The 25593-nt window shown below is 40.2% G+C and overlaps 4 protein-coding genes across 4 annotated transcripts; 3 read left to right on the plus strand and 1 right to left on the minus strand.

The window, feature by feature from the left end:
• Positions 1-38: 38 nt before the first annotated feature.
• mis18bp1 (MIS18 binding protein 1) lies at positions 39-6576 on the plus strand. The gene is made up of 16 exons (XM_004082545.5): positions 39-915; positions 999-1127; positions 1895-2175; positions 2445-2518; positions 2625-2746; positions 2853-2943; positions 3020-3129; positions 3656-3810; positions 3885-3939; positions 4014-4689; positions 4793-4971; positions 5064-5203; positions 5294-5436; positions 5526-5613; positions 5691-5745; positions 6393-6576. Exons 1-16 carry the CDS (start codon positions 177-179, stop codon positions 6488-6490), a joined length of 3135 nt encoding a protein of 1044 aa, XP_004082593.1. The 5' UTR covers positions 39-176; the 3' UTR covers positions 6491-6576.
• A 1459-nt stretch (positions 6577-8035) lies between these two features.
• Positions 8036-16398, plus strand: tpp1 (tripeptidyl peptidase I). Its single transcript, XM_004082276.5, has 13 exons — positions 8036-8140; positions 8503-8577; positions 8953-9092; positions 9166-9316; positions 9640-9761; positions 9996-10165; positions 10244-10442; positions 12412-12600; positions 13797-13869; positions 13950-14070; positions 14169-14330; positions 14986-15111; positions 15273-16398. Exons 1-13 carry the CDS (start codon positions 8130-8132, stop codon positions 15411-15413), a joined length of 1680 nt encoding a protein of 559 aa, XP_004082324.1. The 5' UTR covers positions 8036-8129; the 3' UTR covers positions 15414-16398.
• Positions 16399-16523: 125 nt separating this feature from the next.
• Positions 16524-19469, minus strand: yy1a (YY1 transcription factor a). Its single transcript, XM_004082274.5, has 5 exons — positions 18869-19469; positions 17778-17928; positions 17622-17682; positions 17371-17529; positions 16524-17288 (listed from the first exon to the last, which is right to left on the minus strand). The coding sequence occupies exons 1-5, from the start codon at positions 19362-19364 to the stop codon at positions 17106-17108; spliced, it is 1050 nt and encodes a 349-aa protein (XP_004082322.1). The 5' UTR covers positions 19365-19469; the 3' UTR covers positions 16524-17105.
• Positions 19470-20452: 983 nt separating this feature from the next.
• Positions 20453-25422, plus strand: degs2 (delta(4)-desaturase, sphingolipid 2). The gene is made up of 3 exons (XM_023951985.2): positions 20453-20664; positions 23658-24400; positions 24622-25422. The coding sequence occupies exons 1-3, from the start codon at positions 20583-20585 to the stop codon at positions 24763-24765; spliced, it is 969 nt and encodes a 322-aa protein (XP_023807753.1). The 5' UTR covers positions 20453-20582; the 3' UTR covers positions 24766-25422.
• Positions 25423-25593: the final 171 nt, after the last annotated feature.

The following is a 25593-nucleotide window of genomic DNA, read 5'->3' on the forward strand; positions in this document are numbered from 1 at the left end:
TGGTGTTGGCAACTTTCTAGTAGCACGAGTTAAAAAAACAGTGACGTTTTGTTTTTAGACGTACGTCATAGGGATTCTGACCAAACGCGGCAGCGATGGTAATTTTGAAAATAGCGGGCTAGGTTGCTAACTGCTACAACATCTCCGATATATGAGTTTTTTTTTTCTGTTGGAACATGGCGTCATATAATTTATTACAACGCGCTTATTCAAACTTTGAATCTCCCGCCAAGGTGTTTGCGCAGCTAAAATCTAAAGTGCAGAAAGAAGCCATGTCCACGAAGGAGTGCAGGTCAGGGTTTCACTCGCCGAAGAAGAAAACAACAAGCCTCTGGACAGAAGAGTTTACGGACACTCAGGGGTTCGATTCCGGTCTCAACGAGGCCCATGCTTTGACTCTGTCGCCCATAACGAGTCCTCAAAAAACGTTCGATTGCCCTCGTTCCGATGAGAGCGGCAAACCGCTGGACATGACGTTCGCACAAAAGGCTAAGGACAGTCTTTTTCTCGAGTCAACGGCGATGTCCCACACCCTGGTCAACAGATGCCAGACAGCGGAACAGGGGTGTCCGATCAGAGGCTTGGACTGTCTCGGCAGCTACAGGTCTCCGGTGAAAACGGCGGGGAGGGACACGCGTGACAACAAACGCGCTCCTCCTGTGGTCATTGGGTGTTCTCCAAACACCCTGTTCTCCCCGATGAGAAACAGGAAGAGGAAACTGGAGCAGCACGAGTTTGGGAAAGTCAGTGGAATGACTGAGGAGAGCCAACACGACCAGCATCTCAAGATGGACGGGAAAAGCTCTGCTTTAGGTGATGGGAGAGGACGAGGAGACGGAGGAGGAGGAGGCTGTACCAACCAGCCAGAGATGCTCAGGGATCACATGTTCACCCCCAGAACCAAGGTTCAGAAACGTGAGTCAGTGCTCATATAGATCTCCAGCAATACAAAAATTAAACACTAAATACATTTCTTACTTTCTTTTTTTTGATAATAGATTGTAGCATTGCAATTGAAAGGCTCCCCGTTATGTCTCCTGCCAAAATGTTTGCTTTCATGAAGGAGAGGGAAAACAAACTGCAGAAGCTGGAAGCGGGCATCAGCAACAGCCGACGAGATCTCTTTGGTGACCATCACAAGAGCAAAACAATGACTATGCTTTAGGGGTGTAACGATGAATCGAATCCTTTTCCTACGACCCAACCAGATCGTTCTGATTTGTTAATCGAATCGACCTGTACAAGTAGCAAATTCAAAATGAAATAAATCGATTATATTGATATTGGAAAATACCTTGTGGATTGACGGACGGTAGGTTTATTTTACTATAACGTAAAAACGACAAAGTGCCATCAAAGCGGACAACACACATGTGCTGACAGCAAAAAAATAATCAATCCGTCATTCCAGTCCAATGTGTGGAAACACGAAAAACTTAGCAAGAAATGTGACCATACAGTGTGCTAGAACTTTCTAATATCGTTCCCTTTGGATTATTTTGATGTGGAAAAACAACAGTGGGCTGAAATAAAATGTGTATAGATTTGCCATTATTTTATTGTTTACTTATTTGTTTATACACATATTTAATCTACACTTAATTGTCCTGCAAGACTACAAGGAATCTAGAAAACTTCACCTGCACTGTTCAGTATCCAGGTATTTATCTCTGAGTCACACTCGTTGAATTTTTAGCTAAAGAGGATTTTAGGTCAGGGAATCGGATCCATCAAAATTAACCAATATCAGCTATTAATCGTATCGACGCCACAAATTATATATGTAAATTGAATGGTTAAAATGAATTGTTACACCCCTGATAATATTTATATGCCTTAGGTTATTTTGCAGACTGCTGGGTTTTCTTTATTTCCTTCTTTTCTTTTTCTGCAGGAAACTTGCACCAAACCCAAGACATTCCTCTTCCTTCAGCTGAAAATCAGATGGAGACCACTCCCAGGAGGCATATTCCTGCTCAAGAGTCCGTCGGAAACAGGTCCGACAGTCAGTTGGACAGCAGTCGCTCCACCTGTTCCCAGAGAATGTCCACTTCGCCGGCACCCGTTTTGCTGGAGGACCCGCTGGTTCTCAACTCCCCTCAAATCTCCATTCCGAAAAAGTGTGAGACTAAGTTTGGCCTCAGGCATTGGCCCAGCCAAAGAAAATTCCCAGTCGTGAGTAAAAGTTGGATTTGAAGGAGTCATTTTAGATCACAACAGAAAATAGAAGATTTTTTTGGAAGTAATTTTCATTTTAAAACTTTAAGCTTCAGGATGATTGGATTTCACACCTGAAAAACCTGAACCCTGTTTTATCTTGGTATAAAAGTCATTTTTTATGCAGCTAATTCAATCAATCAAAAAGTGAAAAGTTTCCTGAGTTATGATGAGGAAAATGAATACTTCAAAATCTTTTTGTTCATTTTTTTTCTTTCCTTCCCAAGGAGAATGTGGTTTATCTGAAGAAGTGGTTCCTGAGGAGGAGCAGTAATGGGCTTTTTGTGGATGGAATTCACAGGTAAAGGTTTCTTCTGAAAGTTATCACATTAGTGGTTCTGTTGCTTAGATTGAATCCTCCAGGAAACACACAGAAGCTCATTCATTTATGTTGCATCTAAATCCAGAGAAGACAACATTCCATGGCACAGTAACATCATTGCAGAGAGGATCTCCAAATCTGTGCTGAGGACGGTCTCAGGAAGAGTTTACTTCTTAGTTGGCCGCATGATCCCAAATGTTACCTCTGGTGAGTTTGTTTACTGTTTTGTTTTTGACTGCCACTAAAAAATCTAAATAAAGCAAGCTGTCATTAGATTTGCTCATAAAAAGTTCTTCCTTGCCTTCTTTTGCAGATTTTCCAAAGTGGTTTCTGAAAAAGTTCGCTAATGGTTTCCCATCCGACTGGAAGGCGCTTTATGAGAAGTTTCTGTCTGAGTCAAAGGAGTAAGAGTTTTTATTTGAAGTCTGAAAGATTTTCTTACTTTTTCTCGGTGATTAACTTTTATTTTTCTTTCGTCAGAGAAAAAAAGAAGAAAACCGACAACACAGGCATACAGCCCACTAAAAAACCAGAGGCTGCTTCTGTGAATTGTTCAGCGAGGAAAATGAGGCAAAGGGCGCTAAAGACGCGTAAGCAGGACACATTCAGGAGCTTTAATCCGAATTCTGCTTTTCCTTCTTGATCATCTCCATTAACGACTCGTATTTTTGGTGTATTTAACATGTTCTTGTGGTATTTTTCTGATGATGGAGGACATATATTAAGGAAATTAAGCTCAAAATTGCATTTCTTTATATTTTTTTTGGAGCTCCATTCTGACGCATCCATTTGTAGACAAATGGATCTGTGTTTTCCTCGTCTGAGCTGGTATCCGGCTGAAAACTGCGCAGCTGGAAAGCTCCAATATTGTGTGAGCGCCTGTAAGCTAAGAGCGCGTGAGAGAGCGTGAAAACAGATGGGCTTGCAAGTCACAACTCAGAGGCTTATTTCTAATGAAGCCTCTCTCCCTCCTCTCCAGTACTGCTGCTCTGCAGAAACGATGTCCTAGAAAAACTTTTGGCTAACATAATTAAAAGACCACTGGGAATGCTTTTACAAAAGAGGATCAGAGTTTAACAGGTTCCTCTCTTGTCTTTCTGCTTTCATCGTCACCAGCTGACGTCAGTCCTCAGTTGTTGTCTGCCTCCACCAAAGTGTCTCGGAGCGGCCGCGTCATCAAGCCTCCTCTGGAGTACTGGAGAGGAGGGAGAGTCCTTCTAGACGCAGAGATGAACGTCACCATCCACGAGTGTTACGACAGCATCCTATCTGTAAGTAAAGCTGCAGAAGAGGTGAAAGGAGAGATTTATTTGAGGTTTGAACTCCATGTTATTATTTCACACAGGACTCCATGGCAGAATCCCAGGAGCCTGTCCGTGATTTCCTGCCTCGCAGCAAAGGTAGGCACAGAGAAAGGTACTTTTAGCAGCGACAAACACTCAAGGCTCTCACAGATCAAACTCTGTTCCTGTAGGTAAAAAGTGCAGTAATTTGGCAACTGTCGAGGAAGTGTCTGTACCTGTAAGGAAGGTCAAGATGCTCCAAAAACAGGGGAAAAATGGGCCTAAACCTGGAAAGTTTCCAGATTCATCTGATGCTGCTGTGGAAACGTGCAGCAGCACTGAAGAGGGATCTAGAAGAACGACAAGATCCACCCAAAAGTGCAAATATCTATCCACAACAGGATCACACAAAGAGGCCTTGAAAGAAAGTGAACCTAAGAGGCCGAAGCAGAGACAGATAAAGCAAACGGGGAACACGGACATGTCTCCCACGGGAAAGGCGAGCAGGAGACGCACCGTCCTGGCAAATTTTAATTCATCAGAGAGTCTGACAACCGATGGCCAGTTTTCCTTTGAGGAAAAGAAGCCTCAGAAAAAGCGACAGGGCAGGAAAGTTCCTCAAAAGCCTGAACAGAACCACAGTCTGTCGTTAAACCAGTCCCAGTCTTCTGAGGAGAATTTGAAAAAATCCAGGAAGACAAATCACAGGAGAAGGAGAAACAGAAAGCCACACGAACAACAAAGACGGGTCAAAATACCACCAACAGTGAACCCTTTACCAACACAAACAAGCAAGAAGCATCAGGTACAGAAACCAATACTAGATGAAGATGAATGGACAGAGGAAGAGCTCAGCAGGCTGCAAGAGTGAGTATTACTTTTCATCCTAATGTTCAAGCTTTTGCTGTGTGTGAGTGCGCCTCGCATCCTGACGTGAATCAGCCAAATGTGATGGTTTTTCCTTTTCCAGAGTTGTATCCCGCTATCCTAAACACATTGCCGGCTACTGGGAAAAGGTTGCACAGAGGGTAGGAACACGCACAGCCGGAGAGTGCCACAAAAAGCACACTTCCCATGGAACATCCCAGAGTCCTGCTAAAACCCACAGGAGGCAGAAGAAAGGGAAGGCAGAAGCAGCCAAGCATCCGGGTAGGATCGGAACACCAGAGCACCACCTGATGATGAGAGCGCCGTTTCCTGATTGTTTTTTTTTTTACACCCATTTGTGAATCTCTGTGCAGCGGCAGAGCAACCCGTGATATCTGCCAGAGCGGGAACGCTGAAGAGGAAACAGCAGGTGCGCCACTTCCTGGAGACCCTTCCCAAAGACGACATGAACGATGCTTTCAGCTCGACATACATGCGGAATAAACGGTTCGAGGTGTGTTTTCAAAGGTTTTCTCCAGAGATTTTAGACACTATTCAAGAGTGAAGACTAACACTTCCCTCTTAATCCCATCTGGATGCTCAGGTACCTTCCCTGTGTTCGAGTGATGATCATGACTCCATGCTGGGGGATCTGGAATACCAAACTCCAAAGTCGACCTGTTTCCCCGAAGTCAAGACTCCTCAGTGTTTGCACATCACCCCCGGCATGATGGGATCCCCAAACACGTAGGAGTTTGTCTTCTGCTTTCTGACTAATGGTGACACACAAAAAAGAGTTACTCATTTACTTTTTTATTCTATCTTAAATTCCAAAGGAAAAGTGATGACAAGTATGTCTATCAGCTGCAGAGAAGGATGAAAAAGAATCAGTTTAATGTTCAGAAGAACCCGGCTCCTTCAAAGGTATCCACGATTAAAAACATTACCCTTTTATTTTGAAAGTTTTTTCTGAAAATTTTCGTTTTGTTTGTGTCGTCTAGAAGTTCATCGCCACACCAGGAGTGAAACGGGTGATGAGGCGATGCGGTGAAACAGGTCAGTGTCTTTGAATGATTAATTTTTTATCCATTAGTCTGTTACGACTCAGTAGATTTACATGGAAGACTTTAAAGTCCCACTCCAATCATCTTTTGATCTATTTTAAAAGCTTTCCCACTGGTCTTTTAATTATAATTATGAGGTTTGTATCCAAGATCCAAAAACCTGTGTTGTTTTCTAGGACATAGTTTCTGCCGTACAGTTCTGATCCAGATTCCATCTCTGACGAGGAAAACAAAGACCTACATGAATCTATTTGTCTCCAAGTAGGCGCATCAGAATGGAGCAGGGCAGGGAGCTTGTACATCACAAATAGAATTGTTGATCTCCTGATTAATAATTTAAATAAAGAAATATTAGGAAATACTATTTTGAGCTTAATTGTCTTAACACATCTTTTCCTCCATCAAAAATATTGCCACAAGAACATGATTTTCTTTGAAGTGGGGCCATAAGAACTCTATATGGGGATTGAACAAAGGTGTTTCTGTTAAGGTTATGTATCTGTAGGAGGGTAGTGTAGTGTTTTAAATTAATCATAATTATTTTGTATTTCTTTAAAACACCTCATAATTTTTCAACCTGGGCAATGAAAGCAAGAGGGCAAAGAAATGACCAAATTTCCCTTTTTCTTTCTATTATAGAAAATACTTCTTTCGTTGTTTGGGAGATGTTTCCCGGAAAGGAGGAAGAGTCGCCTGAAAGTGGAGAGGAAGAGGATTACTACTTCTCAGATGACTGAGTTATTCAAAGTTGAAACTTTTTTTTTTCTTTTTTTTATGAATGCAACAAAAGCCAATAAAATACAGGAAATCTGTAATATTTTAACCTTGTGAGATGTTGGTATTTTTTGGGGTTTATGAGTCTAATGGATCTGCTAGAGATTTGGGGTTTTCAAAGCAACAAAATCCAACAATTTTATGTTGAAAAATGTAACAGATGTTAACTTCAGCAAGCAGTTAAAACCCTAGTTAGATCACATTTATGAATCATTGTGGAACTAGTTTTTAATAAAATAATAAACAAAGAAAATCCGTTGTAATCAAGTGGAGTGAGTGGGGGAAAAAAACAAATTTCCAAATGAAGCAAGATGTCACAACTTTTGCTTTTTGTTCATTTGAACTTCCACTGGAACTCGACACGAAACGGTAAAAACAGCTGCCTATACAAAAACGTGGGACAGAGTTTTATCGTGTACAAGTATTTTTTCCACTTGCTGCATGTCTATTGAGTTTTCTTGGGTGCACAGACCTCACAGCGCTTCTTTACGTTTCTGCTGACCACAACCTAAAATAGCAAAAAGATCAGACACGTTTGTAACATCTCTTTCTTGCAAAGTAAAAGTCAGACATTTATTGCAGCAGCACCACACGGTTACTTTAGGCCTGGCAGATGGTGGTTGGGCGGTCGGGTGGATGGGGCACCAACATTCTTCTCATTTGGACTGGTAAAGTATAAATAACTATAACTAGAAATTATAAGACGGATAATGATAAGTATGTAAAAAAAAACTCAAACAAAGCATAATAGGGGTGGGGGTATAAAAAAAATAGCCGAAACAGAACACTAATGGGGGGCCTTTCTGTGTGGAGTTTGCATGTTCTCACTGGGCATTTGTGGGTTTTTGTCCTGTTCCTCCCACTGTCCAAAAATATGTTTCATACGTTAATTGGTTACTCTAATTGTCTATGGGTGTGAGTGTGTATGGGTGTGTGATTTGTGGCCCTGTGACAGACTGGCGACTTGTCCAGGATGCTTTCCCTGGCCCCTGCAACCCGTGACCCCAAGAGGGACAAAGTGGGTTTAGAAGATGAATAAATGAATGAAGGAGCTTCCTTCTACTCTTTTTTAAACAATTAATCAAATTCTTATTGACAAACTGAACATGTAATGGATTGAATGTGTCATGCTGTGCGTGTAAGTGCAAATGTGCTTATATAAGGGCGTCATTTAGTCCTGTGTATATAAATGGATGTGTATCTTTTTATTACTTTTTTGTCCTATCAAATTCTGACTAATTGTCCTAAGTCTGATATGTCTGTGTATAGATGTATACTTTTGTGTTTGTCTTTTTAAGTATTTCCTTTTTTATTTTGATTCCTGAAAATAAACTTATTCCAAAAAGCTGCTGTTCTTGTCCTCTGAGGATTTGAGGTCTCACAGCGCCTTTCCCCTTTTTAATTAAATTATTTTTTTAAATAATCATTTATTTACTTTAGTAACCCAGAATTATTGTAAATGTAGACTATTTTAAAAATAACGCTATTTAAAAAAAAGGGGGAGGGGGTGCTTCGGAACGGGATCACGTGCAGAGAACGTCACGTGACTCCTTCGTCCGCAGCGTAAGCGACAGGAGCCGAGGAGCGACAGTCAAGGACGTGATGAAAACTCTGTGAGTCTTTCCTATAGTTTCATTAAAACGCGTATTATACATAAATATTAAGGTTCTGGTTAAATATGTAACAGTTGGATTTACCGCGCGGAACCTTGAGTGTTTTACTCATGGTGACCCACATTCAGCCACCGCTGACCTTAAAAGTCCAGCACAATCGAATCGTATCGTGAACAGCATAGATAAAAGCAATATTTATGTGTTCAGAAATAACCTTTTTGTCATGATCCACTTTTACTCAGAACGTTAAAATACACTTTTATATTGTGATTTGCTGTTCGGAGCTTCCGGGTTCACGTGGGCTGCAATTTTCTTCACACTAAAATAACTTGGTTTTTTTTTTGTTTTTTCTACTTCTGCAGACTTTTCTTCTCCATCCCATTTTTATTCAGCTCTTTGGTTTGGAGCGGATATCTGGAATATGACCAAGATGTCCTGTGAGCAACATTTAAAATGTTTTGTTGTTTAGATTTTTTTGTGGTTTTCAAGTTCTGTTGTGAACTTTTTTTTGTTTAGTTTGAGACCTCCAGATCAACTATGTTAGAATTAGCTTTATTTTGAAAGGGCAACTATCAATAATAGATATCAGACAAAAAAAAAAGTAAATAAATTAACAATCATCACTAATTTATACCCATATTTCATCCTGTTCAGATGTTTAGAGCTTCTCTTTATAGTTTTTTGTTTATTTAAAAAAGCTGGGTGCGAAATAAAAATAATTTAAAAAATAGCCATAGGATCACCTTCTGGCTGTTTTTCTAATTTTTATTTCTATCATCCTTTGATCATTTATAAATGCTTTAAATCTGCAGGATTCCAGAGGGCTGGACCCATGCGGGTCGAGTAGACCCGTCAGAGGAGCTGGAGCTGACCTTCGCTCTAAAGCAGCAGAACGTTCATCTGCTGGAGGAAACACTCAGACTGGTGTCAGACCCAGACTCAGCTCAGTACGGTAAGCAAGCTTTAGCCTGCACAAATCTCATTCGAACCTTCCAAATCATGGGTCACAACTTCCTGCTCCCCAGGTAAATATCTTAGCCTGGAGGAAGTAGCTTCGCTTGTGCGACCGTCTGAAGTGACCCAGAAGGTGGTGCGTCGCTGGCTGCAGAGTCATGGGATTTCAAACTGCCTCACTGTTCACACTCAGGACTTTATGCAATGCACCATGACTGCAGAGTAAGCTATTTTTGTTCTTTCTACACCGCTAAGCTGCAGTCATCACAGATATAGGCCTTCATCTCTGTGGAAATGTCACATAAAAACACTTCTCCCTTTTGTCTTGTGACACAGTTCCTCTTTTGGGGTTCATAAAAATCAATTTTTATTCTCAGTTCACGGAAAATCACAGATCAGATCTCGGTCAGAGTTGTTACCCGAAACACCTTTAAAATTGCACATCTTCGTTAAGTTATCAGTCATCATAACTGATATTTTTCTTGTAGAGGTTATTGTTTGTTGTCAACACTAAAGTGGCTTTTGTTGTTTTTTTTTCTCTAAAGGGTTGCTGAAAAGCTACTGCAAGGAAGCAGATTCCATCATTACATCAGAGACGGCCAGTCTTTGACGAGATCCTCAGCTCCGTACTCGGTTCATGATGACGTTCACCCACACCTTGATTTTGGTAATGACATTTCTCTCAACTACAAAATGTTTTGCCTTGAAACTATTTTGTTGGTTCAGTTTAACCCATAAGAACCCATGATGACATCAGTGCAACAGAAAAATATCAGAAATGGATTCTGTGGTCCACTTTGTTTGTGGTAAAATAGTCATAATTTTATTTGTACGAAATATAATGGCTCTGGGTTCTTATGGGTTAAGGTTCAGGGCTAATATTGGTTCTGAAACCCCGCAGTTGGAGGTCTTCACCGTTTCCCACCGAAAAGCCAGGAACCCAGAGAGAGACGCCAGCACTTCAAAGCGGGGCTGCATCTCGGAGTGACGCCTGCCATCCTGAGAGCTCGCTACAATCTAACGGCAGCCGATGTGGGATCAGCTCAAAACAACAGTCAGGCTGTCGCTCAAGTACGACTCTCAGATGAAGTTCTGATTGGTTAAAGCACTTTTACATTTTTCTAAACAGGTTTTCACTTCTCTTTTTAGTTCTTGGAGCAGTACTTCCACCCCGCAGACTTGGCGGAGTTCATGAACTTGTTTGGCCGGACGTTTCCGCATATGTCTCAGGTGGATCGAGTTGTTGGTACCCAAGGTGGAGGAAAGGCGGGTCTGGAGGCCAGTCTGGATGTAGAATACATCATGAGCACAGGAGCAAACATCTCTACTTGGGTCTTCACCAATCCAGGTCTTTAAACTTTGCTTTCGATCTCAGAACACGAGGAGGCGAACGTGTACATATCTCTGTTTTTGAATTGGAATGGATTAATCTATTAGTGGTTAAAAAGGAACCACAAAATGAAGCACAAAGATATCCTAACATGAAATATCCAACAAGATAGATGAAGCTAAAAACCTTGAAATTAAAAATCGATGTTCCTAGTGCAGGGTTCTACAGCCTTCAACACTTAAAGAGCCATTCGGGTCGATTACTTAATCACCACAACCAAGTAGGAGCCACAAAGTTTTACTTCACCCCTTTGAAAAATAAGACACTTATTCGTATTAATGCAATTGTTAGTATCAAATGGCAGCCAAAAACAGCCTACCCTACTTTTTTTTGCCTGTTTTCTCGTGATAACGACATCTGCTATTTTTTTATTATAAGAAAACAAAAGTCCAAGTTCCAAGCGATACGCAGTCCTTCCATAGGTCACCTCTCCTGGATCATTCTGTAACCGTGTAAACGGCCTGATCCCCTCATCTAGCCGCTGAGGAAACCGCAGGATCGCTGAACTGCAGCCGCCTGCGAAGCTGCAGCCGGACCAACCTCCTCCTCAAAAGAAGACAAGTGATTGGATGTTGTTAATGAGCAAAGCGACAACATTGGCACCATCTCCGCCTGAGTTAGACCAACATTATCAATTATGATTTGATCAGTTCTTATGACATTTTCTCTGATAAACTGCTTAGTTTTCCTGCGGACTGTTGAAAAAAAGTTTTATAGCGGACTGAATTGGGTTAGGTGGCTGTTTGGGTTCTGCAAATGTCCGGAGCTTAGTGAACGCACCACGCATAGACGTTGTGGCTCTGGGTTCCTTTATTCGGCCTGTTGTCGGGGGTTTGGGCTTCTAGGATTTAGTTATTGGCTGAATAAGTGAAATAAAGGGAGCATGAGACAGAATTAAGGTGTTTGAGGAGTGTAGCTCCACCAATAAACCCAAAAATTGACTAAAAAAACAAAGTTTGGGGAGCGTTTCCTTTCCTGTAGTTGAGTTGTTGGTGTAAGTTGGTTACGGTCTAAAGTAACCGCAAAATAAGGAACTTAAAACGGATTACTCCTTGGCGTCTCAGTGCAGGAACGGGAGAGAGTATATTGTTCGTCATCACGACAAAACAAAATTTGTTTTCTAATGTTAATGAGATATTAAATGTTTTCACGAGAAAACGGTCAAAAAACAGCAAAAGTTGAAAATTGAGAGACTGATTTGTGTTAATGGTATTGTTAGTATAATGATAATTATTTTTGGCATAAAGAAAACAAAAAAAATATAAAGAGAAAATAGACTTTAGTTGTTAATATGAAATAGTTTCACATGACTTCCTTTCAGTCATGTGCCATATATCTCAATGCAGGAAATGTAGTTGTATTGTAATGTCAGTGGGGATAACCGAAAACAAGAAGCTTGGCCTGTCCAGTTTATTGTTATTGATGCACCTTAACCGTAAATTTATGAACCTAACAAATTAAAATAAAACTAGAGCTATCTTTGTGACCCAAACACATTTTTTGGACCATGCATTTTTCAAAAATGTCCAGCTCCTTATGTATAAATTCTAGTTCTGGTTACTGACCTTACACCAGGTTTTTTGTTGTACACAGGACATACAAATCAGTCAAAACATTGTTTATGACTTTGGTAAACTACAAATCTGCATCGCTCGATGGGATCTTGGAGGATTATGGGTACTGTAGTCTTGTGCAAATAAGTAAAAATAAAGTATAACTTATTGGACATTTTTGTGTCTTGATGCGCTTTATAGTCATAAGAATCAGTTTCTTTTTAAAAGGAAAAACAGTTTATTTTTATTCGCCCAGAGAGCCTCAGTGGAGAGGTAAAAGAGCCCCATGTGGCTCCATAGCCTCATGTTGCAGACTATTGTTCTAGAACATTCAGACACCAAAACTCACTTTGTGTCTTGTCGTTGGGTTTCAGGCCGTCATGAATCGCAGGAGCCCTTCCTTCAGTGGATGGTCTTGCTCAGCAACATGTCTGACCTGCCCTGGGTTCACACCATCAGCTATGGGGACGATGAAGACAGCCTGTCCACAGCCTACATGACTCGCATCAACACAGAGTTTATGAAGGCTGGCGTCAGAGGGATCTCCCTGCTCTTTGCCTCAGGTCAGCGATCGGGGAGGGACGATGGCGTTTAGAGAAACCTTTGTATGTTTGAGGTCTGAGGCCTTTCTAGTTTGAACCTTGGGCAAACCCCACGCCGTCCCCACCAAATGTTCACAAGAACACATTGTTGACGATGTGAAAAGATTTAATATCATAAAAAATGTATTTCTTTGAGGAAACAGAGTTAGGTGGTGTCTTATTTGATCCTCTGTAAACTAGCTGTGTCCAATTTGTCAACATGAATTGAAACATGGAAGTTTAGCACCTCACAAAATAAAATAATTCACAGAATAATAATAAAAACTCCAAAATAATAGTCCTTCTGAATTACGTAGAAACACAGTAAAGGAATTTAAAAAAATTGCTTTTCACCCAATCCCGGCTGGGACCTTTTCTGTGTGGAGTTTGGTCGTTCATGTGCATCTGGGCGCTTCCTCCTTGAGTCCAAAAACATGCTTCGTAGGTTAATCGGTGACTCTAAATTGCTCCTAGCTGTAAGTTTGGGCTATTTTGAATATTCACTTAAGTGAAGTCAGAAAAAAGTAAGACTAAACCAGTCAAATCAAAGGAAAGTTTGCCTCCAAAACCAAAATCTGCTGGAGATTGAAGATTTATGTCAACTTTACTAGCTGCACTGGTTCACAGCCAATCAGGATGCAGAACACAATGAATCTTAAAAAAAGAAAAAGAAAAAATCTTCAAAACAGCAAGACTGCAAAAGGTGAGCTATGATATAGCGAGGCAACACTGTAATGTGATTTTACATTTAGTTCTTTTTGGTGGGTTTGTTCACATTGCGTAAATCTGCCTCTGTTTTTGGCACAGTTTCAGCCCGTCAAGTAACTACAAAGTCAGGCGTCTTGTGTTGCAGCAGCTGTGATCTCACCTTTCTGTTTTGTTTTTGTCTTAGTTTTTGATTATGTCTTTGGAAAACAAAACGTCTCGAATGACACTGAACATAAAAGACTGCGAGTTTACCGATCGTATAACAGAAAGGATAATTAGTCTCCATGGTAACGCGTTCTCTAACTCCCTTTAGTAAGGGATGGGATAAAAAACGTATGAACTTGCTGTCCTGTAGCTCTATTTTTAACATGTAACAGTACTCCAAAAGCAGCTGCACGTCAACAGGACCGCCAGTGTGATTGTCTGTTACGTCATTTTAAATATCATCTCTTTTTTTCCGTCATCTTCAGGTGACAGTGGAGCCGGATGCAGACATCTGGGTAAAGAAAAAAACTCCTTCAGGCCCAGTTTTCCAGCGTCAAGGTAAAAAATTAAAATCCTGGGGGCAAAACTCCAAAACAATCTGACCTGTCCTGGAGTTAAGATGAACCTCTTCCCTTCAGCCCTTATGTGACCACAGTTGGAGGAACATCATTCAAGAACCCATATAAGGTCACATATGAGGTCACAGATTACATCAGTGGAGGTGGTTTCAGCAATGTCTTCAAGATGCCTGACTACCAGGTGACGGCATCAGATTATAACCACTAACGTCCCCATCACTTCAGAATGATAAAGCTTTTCAGCTCTGATACCGTTTAACAGGTGACTGTGATGTACAGGTCACCGCAGTCCAAGGTTACCTGAAGTCTGTGACAGCCACCCTCCCTCCTCAGTCCTACTTTAACACCAGCGGTCGAGCCTACCCAGACATGGCTGCCCTGTCGGACAACTACTGGGTGGTCAGCAACAGAGTGCCCATCCCCTGGGTGTCGGGCACCTCGGTAAATCATGTTTCAACTTCCAAAGTTACATTTCCAAAGTTGCTCTTTCTTGACATCTGAAGCTTTGACAACGCAGCTAATCGGATATTTACTGGAAACAAATTACCGCTTTCAATGAAGTCTATGTTAACGTGCATATATGAGCATTTTGGGCTTCAAAATTCTCGCGTTCATGTGTAGCTACACACATTTTTAAGACTATGCCTACAAAACGCGCAGCCATTAAACGGATGTTTTGCTTGTAGGCAAAATCAGGGACTCAGATTTGGCAGTGATATATGGATAGCCTTCACAGAAGGGCCGACCGCTTGAACATTGATCATGGAGGAGAAATTAATAGTGGCCGGAATTCTGTGACACCAAGTCTTTTATATATCGGAATAGAGTTGTGAAAGAAAAAGCCTGAAGCAAAATTTGCAAGATTTGCACCAGACATGTGCTAGTAAACAGTAGAGAAAGAAGCAGCCCCTCCCTGCTTGTCCAGTGTGAACACCATGGGCTAAAAGACTAACATTCAGTGCATCCTTGAACGGGCGTCACATGTCAAGTGTGTCCGTAGTTTTACATGACCATCAGGCTTTTCCTCAATCCAATCATGGAAGCATTTATATTAAATGCAATTTTATTTGCAACACTCATTTTTACTGCTCCGCAGGCGTCCACCCCCGTGGTGGGAGGAGTGCTCTCGCTCATCAACGGGCAGCGTTTGCTGAAGGGCCTGCCCGTCCTGGGCTTCCTCAACCCCCGCCTCTACAAGCTGAAGGGACAGGCTCTGTTTGATGTGCGTTCAATCAGTAGTAGTTTATATAGTAAGGATTACATACAATGTATGTTTTGAATAAAGTACGACAAACTTTTCTAGTCACATCTAACAATAAGTGGTTGAAAGGAGATGATCATTTTCCTTTTTAGGTAATTTTTGCTGTGGTTGTTGTTTTCTAGGTGACTGAAGGTTGTCACCTGAGCTGCCTAGATGAACAGGTTCAGGGGAAGGGTTTCTGTGCTGCACCATCATGGGACCCCGTCACCGGTTGGGGGACGCCAAACTACCCCGAGCTCCTGGCTGCCCTCTTAACTAAGTAAACAGGAAGTAATGAAGAGGAACTTCCCTATCTGCTCTAGGAGCAAATACTGAGTGTTTTCTTTTTTAATCTGGTGCCTGATGCTTTAAAGCAGGACAGTGAAGTTGGCACTTTCTGTTTTGTGATTTTGATCTCAAGGAATTTTAAACTTATTTTATATTTTCTGTTTATTCTCTAGTCTTCAAACTACTTTTTAAAACTCATTTAACCCTTGTGCTATCCTATGACTCCACCCTTACATAGACGTGTTCTCCCTACCATGACAAAGGTGGATAAAGGTCGAAAGATTTCCTGTAATCCATGGACACCAGTGAAGATCATAAATCATTGAAGAAAAAAGGTTCAGCGCACTGTCTAGTGGGTCTAGATGACCCAACTCCCAATGTTAAAGTGCCTAGGATAGCACAAGGGTTACATACAGATGCAGGAGTTTAAAATCATCGCAATCCACTTTTACTGCATTATTATTCTGTAAGACCTCAAAGAAAGTCAAGTTATTGATGGATATTTTTCTTGAAATTAGTCTCTTTACATACTTTTAAAGGCATATGCAACTTTTAATTATGCAATAAAACCTATAGGCTAAGGTATGAACGTTATAACATGAAGAAAAATATCTGAGATACTGTAAGATGTGTTGGTAAAAGGTCTGTTTACCATAAAACTCAACAGGGATGAGCTCAGAATGTGGACTTGAGTCTGCTAGTCTTTTACTGCAGACATTTTTTTTTATTCTTTTTTTTTTAAACTTTTTTACCATTTATCTTCTGCCAATGAACAAAATGCACTATTGTGGATTTTAGAACATTCTGTCAACCAGCACTTTGGTTTTAAACTGTTACACCACAAATTGTTTGAAATTCAAAAATCTGTTCTTTTTTTCCATTTAAGGTGTCTTTTTGAAAATGTTGGCAAACTACCGTCATACTGGTTTAAAACTGATTGCTTTAAATTACAATAAAAATAAGAATCTTTGTTTACTTAAATGTGTTTTAAAAATGGCTTTTCTGCATTTCCACCCATCTTTTCGTAAAATTATCTTTAATGTTTCTCGCTTTTCTCACAGTTTATTAATTTGAAGTTTTCTTAAACTCAAGACAAAAAAAAAGACTTGTTTTCTTGGTGCGGCTGGGAAAAGGTTTTAATCACTGGTCATTATTGAAAAACACATGGCTATTATTGAGTTGTAAAAAAATGAAACTAGGTAAAGATGACTCCTCAATGGTTAGAGGAGAGGGCAAAACGTGCGAAACCTTTTGGATTCACCACAAAGCTTATGTCAGACAGTGTACAATATGCACACTTGGGGACAGATACAAACTGTAAAGTTGTCCTTGCAGGTCGATGCAAATTCTATGGGTTAGACAAAATTTCAACTCGCTGCGCTCAAATATAAATATTTTTTAAAATGTTTGTGTCAATTCATGAATGAAATCATCTTCATAGGAAAGGAAAAAACAAAGATCAGTTGACCTGTTTAGGCAGAGCAGAAGGTAAGAAGGCCAAACCAGAGAGGTTGAGGTTGTCACATTTTTTTGTGTTATCAAAGAGTCCACAAAAAGTTTTTTCTTTTCCTGTTTGGATCTAGAGAGTCAATACAAAGGGACTCGTCTCACAACAAAGCAGGCCGTTGAAGATAAGTCTGTGAGGAGCTGAGGTGGAATGCTCCACCGGCAGTTAGCCCGTGGCTGAATCACTGGTTATTTTTTGCTTTGGCGTGTGTGAGGATGTGAGACTTTAAGTTGGTCGACTGGGCGAATTTTTTGTTGCAGCCGTCGAAGGGGCACACGTACGGGCGATCTCCAGTGTGAATGCGCACATGCGTGCGCAAGTTAAAGTCCAGGGAGAAACGTTTGCCGCAGCCTTCAAATGTGCACTGAAAAGAAAAGAAAAAAAGATTTCACCGCTGCAGTTTTTTCCCCCCTCCTGGATTAAACATTTGCAATGAATAAACGCACCTGGAAAGGCTTTTCCCCTGTGTGTACAAGTTGATGCCTTTTTAGTTTTGAACTTTCTACGAAAGCCTTGCCACACTCTGCACAAACGTGCACACGAGGCCCGTGAGTGTGCAAGTGTTTTCTCATCGCCGAATTGTCCCTGAACATCTTTGTGCATCCCTAAAGGAAAAAGAACAAAGAAATTCAGGTCATAATCACCTGTATATCTGGTCAAAGAAAAAAAAAAGTATTATTTGGTGAACAACACTCACTTTATGCGGACAAGCAATCGTTCTTGGTGCATCATCTTCTTTTATTTTTCTTGGTTTCATTCTGAAACACAGTTTTGACCAAGTTAAAACAAGCTGGTTTTGTAATAAATGACATTTTCTCTAACAAGAATTTCAGGTATAAATCCGTTCACTGACCGTGCAAACTCTGCCAGCTGTTTGGGATCTGACAGGTCAATGCCCGGGATTCCTCCAGGGGGGAGCTTTTTTCCAGTCATGTATTCCGAATAATCTGGCGGGGAGTTTTCCCCTGTGATCTGCTCCCCGTGATCCATATCCTTCTTGTCATCTATGTAAAAGTCAAACATTTTTTAAAGAGTTGCTTTGCTATGATGTTTACAAAAGGAACAGATAAAAGGGATTAGATAAATGTGAATTTATAATAATTATTATAAATTAATACATTTTAAAATGTATATTAAAATATCTCAAACATTTTTGGGAATCTATGTTCTGGCAATATTTTTTCTTTTAATGTGAAATTCAATATAGATTACAAAATAAAGGACAAATGTATTAAAACTAACAGCAACAAAAACACGAAAAAATACTGGACGCCATACTTGTAGACATATTTTTTTTAAAGATTTGATAAAAAATAAAAAATCATGTAGGAAAACATTTAGTATATAAAAGTAACAGCCAGAAATGACCACATTTTAAAAATGATTTTTAAGACAATCAAAAGCCAATTCGATCATTAAGTTGTTACATTTATCCTTTTACATTCGTGTAAAAGCATGTTATAATAATTATAAAAAAATAATCTAAATGTCTGCACTAAATGATAAAACATTATATCTTATATCATAGTATACCATTAAAAATTGTGAACACGCATTTAATGCAAGTTCGAGAGCTCAGAAATCAGAGGGGTCCCCAAAGGCACCACCCCCGCCTGCTCTAGCTAACTGAACTGCGCCACAGCGGCCTAGCGTTGCCGCCCGCACTCGCTCCCACTGTCTCCGCCATCTTCGTCGGCCAAATAAACGCCATTTTTTCGGGCCGCCATACTTTCTAGACCGGGGAAATATGGCGGCGCCCATTGACACATAAAACATGGCTTCCCATAAAAACAAAAACAATGCAAATGGAATTTAAGAGGCTTGAAGCAGAGAAAAAGAGTCCTTCTTTGTCGGAGTACCTACCAGGCCTCAGCGAGGCCCAGTCACACTACACGCTGAGAACAAAGCAACTGACCAGCTTGCAAGAATTCTTTCCCAACTTACCTGATGCCCACATAGTGACTGAAAACTCTCCCTCTAGAGTCTTTATCTGGACCTGTTTCTGTTCCCACTTTCGGCCCATTTCCCCGCCGGTTAGGTAGCTCTTTTTGCCTGCTTTCTTCCCGCTTGCACTCTTCTTCATGCGGCCTGTTGAGCTTTTCCCTGCAATCGTAACCAGAGTCTGTTCGATGTAGTCCTCTTCCACGGCGGGGACTGGGATCAGAATTTGGTCCTCGAAACCGTCGTCCGCGGGCAATTCCGAGTCCTCCTCGCCCACCACCTCTTCTCTCGTTTGCACCAAAATCACCTCCTGGTGCGAATGGATCGCGTTGGGATCGTCCGTGTCAAGCGGCTGCAGGGCGATCATCGGCTGGTGCTCACCGTCGTCTCCGACAATAGTGGTTTCGATTGTCTCTACTTCAATTTCGTGCAGTTCAACTATTTCGGCTGGCATCTCTGAGCCGTCCGTTTCTATGTACAGGGTATCCCCGGACGCCATGATTAATTTTGTATTTGTACTTATTACTGTGCTGTCAGTTCCCCCACTCTTGCCCGTGTATGCTCAGGCTTTCTCCTCCCTCCCCGAACAACTCTACACAACGGAACTCTCGTCGCCACAATGCCCTAGTTTTGAAATCTCGCGTGATTCTGTGGTGCAACAAGATTTGAAAACCTCAACAGATTCCTATCAAACAATTTTATACAAAATTTGATTAAATTAAAAAACAAAATCAAAATAAAATCTTTTTTGACCTTAGAAGAAAATTTACAACTAAAAGTGCTCTCTTCAATATTAAAATACCTACATCCATCTCTGAGTATGATGTTTTTTGGTTGATTCTCCTAACGTTGAAGTATTTTATTTAAAAAAAAATGTACAACCAAAAAATGGAATTAAAATGATACACGCATTTTGATCATCTTATAAATCCTGTTATAAAGATGTTGAAGTAAGAAAATCATTGTCTTTAAAATGAGTATTTCACATATATATATATATATATATATATATATATATATATATATATATATATATATATATATATATATATATATATATATATATATATATATATATATATATATATATATATATATATATATATATATATATATATATAAATATATATATATATTTATATTTGTGTGTGTGTGTGTGTGTTAGTAACCACCTGCGGAAGGGTATGAGGGGCGTTTTTTTTAATAAATTCTTTATTTATTTAATAATTTTTTTACTTAATCAAATTACTGTATAAAAACATTTTATTTCTATATTTTGTATTTTTTTATCACAATAACTTTCCTATTATATTGTAGGAATTTATTGGGATCAGACATTTTTTTCTTAGAAAGTTTTTACATAAGTCACCTGTGGTTTTAGTTTGGTATTTTGCCTTGTGAAGATGAAAACCAGTCTCACAAATGTTAGGTTGACATTTTTAAATGTTTCATCCACCAATCAAATCGCAGTCCTTTAAAACGTGATTTGGATCGCGTGCAGCAATAAACTAAGGGCTACAGTTCAGGATTCCAAAAGCAGCACGAGAATCTGATTCATATGACACTATTTTCACTTGTCAGCAGGTGCATGCGTAGCCTCTAGCCAGGAGAGTGGGGAGGGGCCTATGATCACACCTGTGCGAGTGGGTGTGGCTTGGCAAGGTGAAGGAGTGAGGATCCAGAACGCCGCTGCTCCTCACACGGAGCCTGAGGAGCCATGGGGAAAGCAGGTGGAAGAGTAGACTTTGAATGGGTCTACAACGACCAGCCGCACACATCCAGGAGAAAGGAGATTCTCGGTGAGACCTCACATTAGTTGCCTTTTCTATATCCAGCTGTTGGTTCAGGTATATTAAGAGTGTCGGATTCAATTCCTCACTGGAGTCTACTTTTTAAGCGGCAGCCGGTTAAACCTGTTTACTGGCCCATGCCTAACAAACTAACAATTGATACAGTAACGCAGAAACTGATATGGATCTGTGAATAAATAAAACATTGTAAAGTATTTTTCTTCTTTAATAATGAGTGGAATTATTTTAAAACGCTTAGAAATACATACTTTTGAGCAAAAATATATATTTTTTGAATTTTAAATTTAAAATAGCCTTACAATCTGTGTTTGTAATGGATGTAACATATATATATATATGTATATATATATATATATATATATATATATATAAATAAATAAAAGATTTACATTGTTCTATAAGTGCTTTTATAACACTGTTTGCGTTATATTTGTGACATTTTGTTGGCTGAAGTAGCATTTTTCCTAGAAAAGGCAAATTGACTAAACAAGACTGACAACTCGTGCACATTTTTTTTTTTTTTTTTTTAGTCAGGATAGAAAATTACTGACACTCAAACGTGACAAGGAACGGAAAAGCTTAGCTTTAAGGAAGATGTGAATTTTGCTTATTATAGTGAGAGTTTGCCTTAAGGTAATCATTTTCAAGTTGGGATATTAGGAGCACTAAATGCAAAAAATGAAATATCAAAAGCCGTTAAGGAGAATCAGGTTTGTTTCTCCAAAAATATCAACCATTGGAATAGTAATTTTTAGTAAAATATTATTATTATTTTGACTAATCTACACATTCTTAGGTAATCAGTGTATGTCTCATTTGTAAATGCTGGTTTAATGAAGTGAAAAGAATAATGATCCCACCTTTGTTTAACAGTTGCACGCATGCCCTCGTTGAAGAACAAATGAGGCGTTTTTTGACACCATTGGACCATTAATTATTAACTATTTTTGTACTATCCTTTGTTATTCCTCAATTATTGCAATTATTCAGCTGTTATAAAAGGATGCCAGTGTGAACAGGGAAGGGGATTATTCTTGATTGACTTTCTGACATACATGTGGACAGATCTGAACCTTATCTTTCACGTTCAAAGTCCATCAGTTCCCCGCATGAATCCACCTTGTTGATAAATTGTTCTGCCTCTCATAATTGCTGGATGATTTAGAGAGGCAACTACAGATACTTTGCTTTCTAATGTTTAGTCATTTATTCTGTTTAAAATCTTTTTCCATTTGAAACTTGAGCCTGAAACAACACTCTAGTCAAGACCATACAGGACTGACGTGCTCAGGTTAAAATCCTATAATGGTCAGCCGCTCTGTGTGTTTTCCTCTGTGCCATTAGGGAGATTATTTTTTACTGGCCCTGGTTATTCATTCAACTTTATGTCCTGTAGGTGGGCTTTGTCAACAGCTGCATGTCTCATATTTTCCAAAAAGAAACTGACCTCTCAGCTTTAGTTCATGAAAATGTTCTAATTTACATCAACTATGTAGTTAGGAAGGAAGTGAGCGGTTGAAAAATGAATTTATTTGCAGCAAAAAAAAGAAGAAATACTAGCCCATTAATGGAGACTGAAACATTTTAGTTACCAAAGGATTCAACATTTGCATCCAGATATTACACAAGCATGATGCAAGCAAAGCAGCTGCTGCCCAGATTTGCATTAAGGGATGTCCTCATCCACCCGTCTACCCACACCCATCAGCTCCTGCAATCCAGAATTTTCTGGTGGCCGTTTACCACCCAAAAAATTGCGCCACAAGCTCTTTGTTTCATTCCAAAGGTGCGGTCACACCTGACATATCCTGACTTGTGTAGTCTCATTAGTAGATTATAAACCATAAAGTTAAAATAATGAGGCGGACAGAGTTTTTTTTGTTACAGCCCATGTTTTTCTACCACTCCTTTGCTGTAGCTCCTTGCATTTCATGTCCCTCAGCGCAACAACACCTCTGCCAATTAAATGAGTTTTGTCAGCAGGCTTTTCCCAGGAGAAAGGCAGCCTCCTGACATATGCCACTGTGCTCTCACAACCTTTTCAAGTCACTGAAATTAAAATTCGTAAACAGCTGTATCTGAAATATGAACCACATTCATAAAAAACATTATTATTTAAACACCCACTCTAATGAAAATCATGTTTTTGTGGCATTGTTTTCTGATGATGGAGTACAGGTATTTAAAGAAATTTGAGCTTAAAACTGAATTTCTAAGTATTTATTTATTCAAATTATTGTGATTTAAGAGTAGACAAAAAAATTCAGTTAAAAACAGACTGTAGCATAGGTGCTATAATCGGCGGGCCACTAGCTCTCTGTTCTGCCCCATTCCGATGCGTCCACTTGTAGACGAATGGATCAATGTACATCTTTATCTTCCACATCCGAGCTGGAAGCTAGGTTTGGGTCGTGAGGGGCTGTAAGCTAGTGGGAAAGCATGTAAACACAGGGATGATGGGAAATGAGCACAGGCTTAATACGCAGGGAGTTAAGGCCTGTTCACACCGGGACGAATTTCGCCGGCGATTTTCGCCGACGTTTAACGCCTCGTGACTAAACAAAGGGCACCAATGAGAGTGTGCACACCGACGCGAAAAAACGCCACGCGTCAGAGCTTCAAAAAAAACACCTCAGGTTGAACGAAATTGCATGTTCGCTCAGCTCATCGTCAGCGAAAATCGCCTGGGTGTGAACACAAAAAACGTGGCGAAAAACGCTGGCGAATAACGCCGGCGAATAACGCCTGGCGAATATTCGTCCCGGTGTGTACGGGCCTTAAGGCTCTCAACTGAGGTGAATATCTAATGAACGTCTGCCGCTCTGCAGAAACTATGTCCTTGAAAACCACATAGATTTTTTATTTTTGCCAAAAATTGGCATAATCCTAATTAAAATAGGAACGCTTTTATAATAGATCGAAAGATGATGGAGTGTATTTTTAAGCATAACCTTACGTCTCCTTTTCTTTTCTTTATTTAGCCAAATATCCCCAGATCAAGTCTCTGATGGGTCCAGACCCCCAGTTGAAGTGGGTTGTATCTGGCATGGTCCTTACTCAGCTCCTGGCCTGTTACCTGGTCCATGACCTTTCTTGGAAGTGGGTCATCTTCTGGGCCTACGCCTTCGGAGGCTGCATCAATCACTCCCTGACTCTGGCCATTCACGACATCTCTCACAATGTCGCCTTCGGAAACAAGCTAGCAAAGTGGAACCGCTGGTTTGCCATGTGGGCCAACCTGCCCATTGGCGTGCCCTACTCTGCCGCCTTTAAAAAATACCACATTGATCACCACCGGTACCTGGGGGGCGATCAATTGGATGTGGACATCCCCACAGATACCGAAGGGTGGTTCTTCTACACACCAGCCAGGAAGGTGCTGTGGCTGTTCCTCCAGCCGCTGTTTTACGCCCTGCGACCGCTGGTGGTCAATCCTAAACCGGTGGGGCAGATAGAGATCCAGAACACAGTGGTTCAGCTCACTGCAGACGCAATCATCTATTATTTCTGGGGAGTGAAGCCCATTGTTTACCTCATCGCTGGATCTATCCTGTGCATGGGATTACACCCCATCTCCGGACATTTCATCGCAGAGCATTACATGTTCATGAAGGGACACGAGACGTATTCTTACTACGGACCGCTAAACTGGATCACCTTCAATGTAGGGTACCACATGGAGCACCACGATTTCCCCAGCATACCTGGAAGCAAGCTTCCTCTGGTGAGTTATTTTCTTTTTATAGCATCACAGATAATGACTAATTCCTCAACAAGCAATCTTTAGACTTTAGTCATTCTTTGGTAGAATGAGAACAAACCTCGAGATGTGATGAGATTGCTTTTTTTGTTAAAGCAGAACACATTCAGAATCATAACTCAAATTGAATTTTATGGTAAAATGAAGCTCCCAGCCTCACCACCAAGTGTTTCTTTCATTGGCAGGTCAAAAAAATCGCAGCAGAGTATTACGACTGTCTTCCCCAGCACACTTCCTGGTCCCGGGTCCTGTGGGACTTTGTGTTTGACGACAGCATTGGACCATATGCCAGAATCAAACGGGAGTACAAGCTGAGCAAACAGGAATAGACCGCGAAAAAAACAACGGAGAAAAGTCATTGTTTTAGGAAATATCAAGATTGTTTTGCAGGTTGTGTCTGAATGCAAATTATTGCACACCTTTGCCGTCTTGCATTCATGTTACTATCAGGAAAAACCCCAGAATATTCACATTTCTATGGTTTATGGAAGCAGGAATTCAGCTCTGAACAGCTGGACGGTTTTCTTATCAACTTGTGGTCCTTCCTCAAACCTTTAGCTGGGACTGTTGCCTGTAGCGGGGAAAAAACTGTGCATGACTGGCAAATATTTCCTCATTTAAAATCTGTAAACTATTGCAGAACCTGTTGGTTCCTTATCTTGCTTGCAATAATTTGTCAGGTTTTCTAAAAAAAGAAAAGAAAAAAAAAGTTTTAAAAAACTGTTTGGTACCTCGATTCTGTTTCACACGCAGCACGCAGAACAAAGCTGAAGAAGAAAAAAGGCGATGAAAACGACTTTTTAATTATGAGAAGAGCTTTTTTTCATCTATGACGCCTCGTTTTGCCTGTTTGCAACACTGTAAATACTCTGATTACATCTGGAGGAAGTGAACAGAGTAAAATGTTCTTTAAAAGTAACTAAAATTTGTAACTCAGTTTATTTTTTTTCTACTCTGTCATTTTCAATAAAATCTGTTCCCCAAGATTTTTCCCTTTCATGTCTTCTTGGGTTTAGAGTATACTAAAAGAAAAAGAGGAATAGGAAACCATTAATCATGTCTTCATAGTAGATGAATATGAATCCACCAAATAAAACACAGCAGTTATAGAAAAGTCACAACATAAATCCTGTTTTTGTGTCTTTTTTCGACGCCCC

This window comes from Oryzias latipes, chromosome 22, assembly GCF_053564925.1.
Source record: "Oryzias latipes strain Hd-rR chromosome 22, Olatipes_Hd-rR_3.1".
Lineage (NCBI taxonomy): Eukaryota > Metazoa > Chordata > Actinopteri > Beloniformes > Adrianichthyidae > Oryzias > Oryzias latipes.

Coding starts and splice junctions, on each gene's coding strand:
- tpp1 (XM_004082276.5), top strand. Junction 14,071..14,168: donor TCAAGATGCCTGACTACCAG/GTGACGGCATCA, acceptor TGTGATGTACAG/GTCACCGCAGTCCAAGGTTA. Junction 15,112..15,272: donor AGGGACAGGCTCTGTTTGAT/GTGCGTTCAATC, acceptor GTTGTTTTCTAG/GTGACTGAAGGTTGTCACCT.
- mis18bp1 (XM_004082545.5), top strand. CDS start 177: ATGGCGTCATATAATTTATTACAACGCGCTTATTCAAACTTTGAATCT. Junction 2,176..2,444: donor GCCAAAGAAAATTCCCAGTC/GTGAGTAAAAGT, acceptor TTCCTTCCCAAG/GAGAATGTGGTTTATCTGAA. Junction 3,940..4,013: donor TTTCCTGCCTCGCAGCAAAG/GTAGGCACAGAG, acceptor CTGTTCCTGTAG/GTAAAAAGTGCAGTAATTTG.
- yy1a (XM_004082274.5), bottom strand. CDS start 19,364: ATGGCGTCCGGGGATACCCTGTACATAGAAACGGACGGCTCAGAGATG. Junction 17,683..17,777: donor CAGCTGGCAGAGTTTGCACG/GTCAGTGAACGG, acceptor ACTGTGTTTCAG/AATGAAACCAAGAAAAATAA. Junction 17,289..17,370: donor CAGGGGAAAAGCCTTTCCAG/GTGCGTTTATTC, acceptor TTTTCTTTTCAG/TGCACATTTGAAGGCTGCGG.
- degs2 (XM_023951985.2), top strand. CDS start 20,583: ATGGGGAAAGCAGGTGGAAGAGTAGACTTTGAATGGGTCTACAACGAC. Junction 20,665..23,657: donor CAGGAGAAAGGAGATTCTCG/GTGAGACCTCAC, acceptor TTCTTTATTTAG/CCAAATATCCCCAGATCAAG. Junction 24,401..24,621: donor CTGGAAGCAAGCTTCCTCTG/GTGAGTTATTTT, acceptor TTTCATTGGCAG/GTCAAAAAAATCGCAGCAGA.